At 34.0% G+C, this 9,610-nt stretch overlaps 1 protein-coding gene across 1 annotated transcript; it reads right to left on the bottom strand.

Moving 5' to 3' along the window:
- Positions 1-4,457: 4,457 nt before the first annotated feature.
- Positions 4,458-9,378, bottom strand: LOC131876720 (uncharacterized). Its single transcript, XM_059222186.1, has 3 exons — positions 9,064-9,378; positions 4,767-4,835; positions 4,458-4,664 (listed from the first exon to the last, which is right to left on the bottom strand). The coding sequence occupies exons 1-3, from the start codon at positions 9,376-9,378 to the stop codon at positions 4,458-4,460; spliced, it is 591 nt and encodes a 196-aa protein (XP_059078169.1).
- Positions 9,379-9,610: the final 232 nt, after the last annotated feature.

The following is a 9,610-nucleotide window of genomic DNA, read 5'->3' as shown; positions in this document are numbered from 1 at the left end:
CCTCAAATCTGCACCTCTTCCAACTATGGTGGATTCATGCTCCATCATCAAGAGTTTTGTCTACTCCCCCTCCTCCTCCTACTCTCTCGCTATTACCATACTATTTATTATCTACAAGCTACTTCTTCTAATATAATTTGTATCTTACTATTGGGACAATAGAATATTGTTTTAATATTTGTAACTTAATTATACTCATATAATGAGTGCGTATTTTAATAAATTTTATTTCGATACATTTTTGTATGAAAAATATATTATAGCATATTTATAAAAAACCAAAAATTTGGGAGAATGATATCATATTGTAAACATCGTCTAAGGTTGAGTTTTACTCCACCAAAAAAGAGAAAATAAAATTCAATTAATCTACTAGCTCACCTCATTCATTGAGAAGGTGTTTGTCTTTTACAAATTGGCTTCTTACCTATATGGTGCCTTCTTCAATAGCATGTTCTGATAGCTTAGAATTCTATTCCTCATAGGACAAGGAAATTTTCTACTAGATGACAAACCAAGAGCACCTTTTTCATATGTCTACAAGTAGATAGAAGGCTAAAAAAATTATGGACACCAATATGACCATTATGACCTAAGCTATATAAAAAAGTGGTTGATCATCATGTCTATGATCATTGAAGCTATGCCATTATTGATGTTTTTGTGCAGAGGAATGACCCCTATTAGACGAACAGGGTAGTGATACCCTTGCATTCATCTAGGTACATATACTAATGACCAAGAAGAGCCTGTAGCTAAGAAACTTCTTTCAAATACTTCATTCAATTATAGAAAAATATGTTGCTTCCATTGTTTACTTACAACAAATATTATTGTAAAAGGAAAGATAATGAGAAACTAAATCATTAAACAATGAGACTTAGAAATATACTATGAGATGTATTTGAATCATAGAGCTCACCTTAGTCATTGAGAAGTTATTGTCCATTAAGAATTGGCTTCTCACCCATACAATGCCTTCTTCAATAATAGAATGTTCTAGTAGTTGAGTTATTTTCCTCATAAGACACAAAAAATTTGTACTGTATAACAAACTAGGATCACCTTTAACTTAGCTCTATAGGTAGATAGAATGCTTGAATGGTGAAGATAGAATTATTCTAAGGTCCAATGTCAAGTATTTGTGGAATTGGATTTTGGTGTGCCAAGGTACAAAATGGTAGGGGTCTAGGGATTCAAATGTATATAGGAGAAATATGGAAATGTTTTGGAGATTTAGGGATTAAGATGCCTAGCTAGAAATTTTACAAATAGAGGATTTCGTTGAAATCCCTAAATTTCTAAAGAGGAAAGTATGGATGGAGAAATGATGATGAATTGGGGTGCTAGGAGAACAAAGAAGAAAAAATCCAAAGCCCTATAGGAGAGAAGGGAAAACATGACAATATAAGAAAGCTTGAAATCATTCCCAAGGAAGAAACTGAACCAAAAATTCTCAAAATCAAAAAATTTCAAAAGAGAATACTAAATTGGCCTCATGCATGAGTAGCCACCTTACAACCATTGTTTTCATGACTTTTATCCAATTTCTAGTTTCCATTATTAGGTATTTCTAGTTCCTATATTTGTGTTTCCAAATTCTATTTTATGTTTTCTTTTCCACTTTGCTCTTTATGTATCCACTAAAGTTACCTCTCACACTATCTTTCCTTTATTCATATGTAGAGTGGATCTTTCTATATGTCTCCCCCAAAAAAAGCAATAAAATTTTACCATCACTTTTAACAATTTCATCATGTTTTTTGTGATGTCAAATATATGCTTTAAAATCTATTTAGATATTATTCTTTTTCATTGGCTAAACATAATTGTGTTTCTATGTCATATATTTATTCTAGTTTGTTTGTTTTTTAATAGGATATAGTGACTACTCTCTTTATATTATTTACAAGAATAGGTCCATTTACAAATAAATAAATAAAAAATTCAAGTTTAATGTTATGCATATAATGGTAAAAGTATCATTTATATTTCATGACTATATAGATGTCTTTAAAATATACTCCATTTAGCTTTGCACTTATTTTCTCTAACCCATCATAATCTCGTTAAAGTGGTTGCTAAATGTAATAATAAAAAACATAAACTGCAATTCCCTAAATATCGTTTAGTGCCTATTTTACTATCTTTCCCAATAGTATTTTTTATTCTATGCTCACACATTCTACCTTTCCTAAATCATCCCCATCCTTTTCAATGGTACTCTTTCCTCTCTTGAACTTCATTTTTTATTTTTTCCTCATCATTTATCACTTTTCCCTCCTCATTCTTTCTTACTATAATTATCCAATTTTATCAATTCATTAAATGTAAAAATTATCTTTTAAGCTATATTAAATTCTCTTGTTTTCCTCAAATATCGAATCATGCATATTTTTATGGGTTATTGATAGACTTATAAATCACCGAGGGAAAAGCGGGGGGGGTGAATTAGTGACAATAAAAACAATACCACTTTAAACACTGACCGGTTGAGATATTTAACAAGTTTACTATACACTATGCATGCAATCCAAAATGATATTAAAGCATCCACAATAAGTAAAAAATCCACCATAACACAAGTGTTTATACGTGGAAAAACCAAATGGGAAAAACCACGATGAAATGGGACTCACAAGTTAACTATCTGCATTAATAGGTAACTGACCGGTTAAGGTCTACAAAAGTTCTCTGCTAGGAGCGAATCCTGTTAAAGATCTCAAAGCTCTATTAGGAGTAACCTCAATAGAGTATTTCATAATCCAAACTAATGGATCACCTTGTTAAAGGATTTGTACAATGAAGCTTGTTAGAGCTTACCCGGTTAGGGGATTTGATTGTTGTAGTTATTAGAAAACAATAGGTGGTGTGATCTAGAAGTACCACAACTTTATTGAATAGATCCTCTTCTTCTCACTTAAAACTACATCACCAACATATTCCGCAATTCCTTCAACAACTTAACACTTCTAACTCACATCATATCATATCTTTAAAATAGTTCATCATAATGTCATTATATAGACATTAGATTTCATGTCGGCTTAGAAATCATATCACAATTTCCTAGGTGCAGTGTATCTGGACAATCTAACATAACTCATCACAAATGACTACCAAAATTTGTCGAGTAAGGGTAACTCATCATGGCCGATGATAACTCATCACACAATCAATGTATACTGGTTGGAACATAGATATCGGTTAGAGTTAACCACTTTCAACATGTAAACTGATTGTCCTCTATTTGCTTCTATAATGGTCTCCGCCCAAATCTCCAAGTTGTTATCAAGTCATTCCTGCATATGCCGGTTGTCAACATGTACCAGTTGACACTATCTAAACCATTAGAAGTAATATCAGTTTGTCTAAGATTACAATTACAATGTGAACATATGTGTGTGTGTACATGTTCCATCAATGACAACATATGAAGTCATTCATTACAATCATCATCAAGCCAACAATCTCCCCCTTTGGCATTGATGGCAACACTTAGAAAATTTTACAACTTTACAACTAAATGTGCTTACAAAAAGAATTTTACACATATTTCAACTCCCCCTTAACAATACATACAATTTTTTCACAACACACATACATATTTCTACTCCTCCTTTGACAACAATGCCAAATTGAAAAGTAATATATATATATATAGCAAAATTTGCATCAAAAGTTTACATATACAAAACCTTAAAAGTCTATATTAAGGAGTGTTCGCTTCAATTTTGAATAAAATATTACTAAAAGTAAGCTTTGTTTGAGAAAAATTATTTTCCCATGTTTCTAGTAAGGTTTGAGTAATCTTTATGGTTGCCATGACCTGTGCAGAAAATTATTCCATTGCATAAATTGTATTGATCTCTAGAGTAGCTAAAACTGCTTTTGTATTCTTATAAGCTCATTGTAGGATGTCCACCTTAGGTCTTAATAAATTCTTTAACTCCTTCGGGGATCTAAGTCTCTTTGCCTTTTCAAAATCATACAGATCTAACCAATTTTGTAAATCATCAACTGATTTGCCAAAAGCTAAGACTAAATCATGTAAAGGTATGTAGGAATTACATATCTTTTCCAGTTCCAGTTTTGTCTCTTGTCACCTCATAACTAAATCAGTAAATGAAAATGAAATGTTAGATGTGTAGGCTAGAATTTTTCCTCCTGTCTCAATAAATTTTCTCAAAAGATCTTTATTCAGGGATAAAGCAATCTTTCATTATATGTTCACCTCCTTTCTTCATGTATCTTTTCTTAGCCATAATTTGAGCTACTTCGTCAAGGGACTTGAGTTGGTCAGAGGCATCAGCAACCAATGGGCCAAGCTTCCCAATAGGAGTTGACAAGTTCCCTATAGCAGTCTCTAGAAGAAGACTTGACAAGATTTCTACAGCATTTTGGATGGTTTCTGCTTCCTTCCTCTATTCTTTGAGCCTCTTCTTCTGAGCTTTGGATTACATCATAGTTGTGATCTCCAATAAATATGATGCACTCATATTTCCAATATCTAAAGGCCCTTTGATACCTAATGAGTCATCATCATCATCATTCTGCTGCTTGACTAATGCCTTTTCTGGTTCAACAGTTTTCTCTTGATCTTTCTCCTTTTCCTGTTCAAAGGACTTCTCTTCAACTTTTTCTGTAGGTATCTCCTGAGTAGCCTATGAAACTAGTGGTTGTTGTATTTTCATTGATTGATCTTTTACTGGTGGGGGTGGAATATCCACACTTAGTTGAGTTTCCGGCATATCTAGTACATTAACCTGTGAAACAATAATAATCGGTGGCTTCTTATCTGGCTCAATAATATTCCTAGATAGATCAATGGTATCCTGTACATCATCAACAAAAATTACCAATTGAGAAGTAGTGTCATCCTTCTTTTTGATAGGATAGACAATATCATCTTGCGTTATTTCTTCCTCATCCATTTCCAATATTTCCATAGTATCTTGTTCATTAGCCTATTGGGACTCAATCTGTTTATACATTGTATGAATGTCCCTTGCTATCTGATGAGTCTCAACTTCAACAGATTGCATATTTCCACTTATTAACCTTAATCTAATTGAATTAAAAGGAATTTGTGTTTTGTTGTTATCAAGCAATGAAATTAATTCATCTTTAGACAAATTAGGAAACTATTGAATAAACAAATTGTCAATAGTTTCTTTTTCTTTCTACACAACTTCTTCCCATTTAGTTAAAAGAATAGAATATAAAGAATCAAAAATATCCTTTTTAAGATCATAAGGTAATCGATTGTAATGACACAAATGGTTGATTACCTATTGAATAATTTGTTCCTTCTGATCTTCATTAAATAAATCAAAACATTCTTTAACATTATCAAATCTATTCCTTCCTAATGTCTTTACTATTCTTTCAAAATCAGTCATAGGTTTGTAAGACAAAGCTTTAATGGGAATACTATGAAAGGTAGCTTCAACTAGTTTGGCCTTCTTGCAGTTGCCTTTACTTTCTTTGGCTCCTCCTCAGTGTCAGTGCCATCATATTCTTCTTGAAGAATTAGTTGTCGACCTCTCTTCTTTGGTGCAGTTTGATTCTTTATGTATACCTTAGGTGTTGGTTCCTTCTTAACTTGGACACTTCATGTCACTCTTGTATTAGCAAGTACAAAGGGTGTTGAAGGTGCTTTCCCAACCTTCTTCTTCTTTCCTTTAACATTACTGGGTGGAGCACTATTGGTTTCATCTTTTGCAGGTTCCTCCTCAACAATATCTAGTCTTTTCTTCTTCTTGTCCACTAGAAATGCCAATAGGTTATTAGCATAACCGGTCAATAAGTCATAATTGACTTCATAGCTCATGTCTTCCATTTCATCCTCTCTTGGTTTGATAGCTTCCATGAGACAAAAATCAGTGGTGATTGTGAAAATAATGTCCTTAGCAAAGTTTTTCACCACATCTTCAGGTAGCCTAACACTCAAACTCATTTTCTTTTGAAATTCATTAAAGTACTTGTTCATTGCAGCAAAGAAAGTGTTCTGAATAGCCTTAACATTGTTCTTGATCTGGGCAGTTACTATTAGGTCTTTAGACCATTCAATATCACCAATTCCTGATAGGAAATTCTGAAAGTAAAAGAATAAACCAATCAATAACTGACCAAATTTGAACGTTTGACTATTGCCCTTCTTACTTGACTGTAGATTCAACATTAATTAACTCCTTATGGCCTCACATAGGTCATAATCTACGTTCTCAGCAATCATTCTATAGGTTGTATGCACTATTGTAGATGGCACACGGTTCATTCTACTAGAATAGAATATCTTGTAACCTATAACCATAGTAGCCAGTTTAACTGTTGGGTCCTTAATGTTATTAACAAAAAATGCATGCCCATCAGAGGTAGACAAGGTTAAAGTGGTTACACTCTCTTTATAAATTCACCTCAGCTTGGGAACTTCATCGGTCGACCAAAAACCCAGTCACAGCATGGATAGCTTCCTTGGTTATAGTGTGTGTCCTTTCTAGATACATGTTTTCACCATGAACACAACTTTGAATGATTATGATGTGTTCTTCAAAATCCTCAAGAAAATAAGTTGCATTATGAAAACCCTTCTCATAAACCCTAAGATACTCAGGTTGGATCTTTCCACTCTTATCACAAAGGGATTTCAATTGAGAGTATATTGACAATGATCCTAAATCTTCGATTTTGCAATCAATATAGCTAGACAAATCACCTTTTACGATAACACCACCGGGAACTTGAGATAAAGAATTATATGACACTATTTGTTCTGATTCCACAACCTCCATAGGTTCTGATGTGATCATTAACCTCTCTACTTTCTTATATGATGAAGCCATTCAAATAAACTTGATTCGAAAAGGGGTTTACAAAGAAATACCTTAATTCCCATACGCTGACTCGGTTTACTCATTGATTACTCAAATGCACACCAGTTCCACCTTCATTAATCTTCGAATCAGCTTCAATCATGCAATTCATAGCATAAATTCATCCACAACCAGGTAGCAAATCTCTTTCCTCTTTGTAAGTGCTCAGTAATTCTCTTTCGAATGCATTTAGGGTAAAAATAACATAGTAAAACTTGCTATTATCCTTTTTACCTACTGCATTAATTACTTGACCACTAGGGTTACAAACCCTAATACACTGCTTAACGGTATATCCAATATGAACAAGTGTAAAACTAGTTGATAGACTTTCAAAAAATTGATTGACAAAGATATAAAGATTTCTCACAAAATGATTCAAAAATGCAAGCTTTCTTACCACTCATCTTTCAAGGGGTCCATAAGTAGATTTACCGCTATGCTCCCCCTAGCCCTATTGAAAGGCTCAATTCACCAATGCGGGATTCTCCACACTGGGTGAAGGATTAGTTTCTTATGTCAAAGGGGGAGAAGAACAATGGCAAGGAGAAGTAATGCAAAGGAGGAGAAGATCAAGTGAAGCACAGATCAGTACAACATGTCATGTTGAGTTCCTTGTATTTGTCATCAATTGATTGTTTTGGTGTTTCATTCTTTTAGTGTTGTCATCAATGCCAAAGGGGGAGAATGTTGGCATGTTGGTATAACTGATGGAGATGATGATGTATCGGTAAAGGATGGTGATGATATATTGATGGACTGTTGGTGATGGTATATTGATGGACTATTGGTGATGATATAATTATGATATGATGCTTTATGATCAGTTACTTGAGTGTCATTGATGGCAACTATGTTTGTTTATGTTTGGTGTATCATCTAAGTTATCTAAGTCATCTAAGCCTAACCGGTAATGGAATGATTACTATGTTGATAGTGAACCGGTAAGCAAGAACAGAGAAGGAGATGGTTGTAGTAGAGATCTGTGTTGAGTTAGGTGTTGCAATTTGGAATACATTATTATAAAATTATAATAAGTCTATGACTGGAACTACATCATGTTTGTAATTGACTATTGTATATTCAGTGTAGAGTTTGAGAACCGGTGTCAAGATCTTTAATTGGTGATTTTTTATGGTTTGGTGGTGGATCTTTTTATGATCTTAACTTAGTGGTGACATGTCAGAATCCATGTGAATGGATAAGATGTTGTTTGAGTGCAATCAAGGAGCAAATTTCCTAGGAAACAGTGAAGTGCTTAGCAAAATGTGATATGGGTTTGACAACTTATCAGATCAATGTGCAGTGATGTGTTATGATCATTCCATGGTTGTAACTATCTTGAAATTTGTTATAATGATCCGTATGATGAACTGTAATGATTTGTAATGATCTGATATGATCTATGATTTGAATTCATTGTAAGTTAGGGTTTTGTAACTGACCTAGTTGAAAAGTGTATTTAGGTCGAGTTTGAGAAGAGATTTTATGTCGGTGATCAGAGAAGGAGAGTGTGTCGAACTAGATTCAGATGGATGCATGTGTGAAGAAGATTGGAGCTAAAATGGATCTGTACTAGAAAGTAGTGAGTGTTGTGATCTTTCCATTTACCTATTGTTCCCTAACAATTACAGCAATATTAAAATCCCATAGCCAGTAGGTCCTAACAGGCTTGATATTGTAAATCCCTTCACCAGGTGGCTCATTAACTTGAGTTTAAATCCTTTAGAAAGGTTACTCCTAACAGGGTAGAGCTCCTAATAGGGCTGAGGTTAAAATCCCTTCATGATGTGACTCCTAACAGGGCCTTCTCTTAACTGAGCATTATTGTAAACCTCCTAATCAGGCTAGGCCTTTAACAGGGCACATTCTGAAAAAGTGCAAATTTTGTGGGTACCAATTCCCACCGTGGTTTTGCCCATTTTGGTTTCCACATGAAAAATTTCAATTTTCATATGGTGGTTTATTTGTTTATGTGTGGATTTGATATCATCACATTGCTTACATGTTGATGAACACATGAATGAGTAGTTTGGTAAATCTACTTTAAGTGATTGATTGAGTAGTTACCAGTACTGGTTATGAACCATTTTTTGAGAAGTATTTTCAGATTGCTAAAAGATTTCATTTTATTGTTATTACTGATTCACGCCCCCCCCCCCCTTCTCAGTAATAACTAGATCCTCACAATAACAACTTGTGTGCCCACCCCTTGAGAACTTGTCTCCAGATTCTTCTTATTCGACCTGGTAGCTGAAGGCGGAATAATACTAATTGGTTGAGCTTCCATAACAACATATTTCTCATTAACCTTTTTAAGACCGTCTTCACTACTATTCATGGCTTCTTTTCTTATTTCCACCAATCCCCTTAGATTTCCCTTTAGCTCTTCCACGTTCTTCTCTAGATGAGCAATTCTCGACTCATGTTCGGTTTTTATAACTTTCACATCCTCAGTAAGTTTTTTAGTCAATCTCAGGAGCTTATCAGTCTTGTCCAACATGGGATTCTCTATGAAAATGTTGATTATGTCTTTAATTCCATGTTTAATGAAGATAAATTCATTGATGACCCAATGGAAACATTTGTCTGGGTAGTTGGTGGAGTTTGCTAGGAGTAGATCAAAATCCATATCCTTTTTATCCTCCCTTGGGTCCACTTGGCCCACATAAAGGGGAATGTCTAGTTTGATTTAATTTTCCCCTTTACCCTTAGATTCCCATATTTTCCCCACT

Source organism: Cryptomeria japonica, chromosome 6, assembly GCF_030272615.1.
Source record: "Cryptomeria japonica chromosome 6, Sugi_1.0, whole genome shotgun sequence".
Lineage (NCBI taxonomy): Eukaryota > Viridiplantae > Streptophyta > Pinopsida > Cupressales > Cupressaceae > Cryptomeria > Cryptomeria japonica.
Note: the sequence above shows the minus strand (reverse complement) of the source record. Positions and strands in the feature narration are given on the sequence as shown.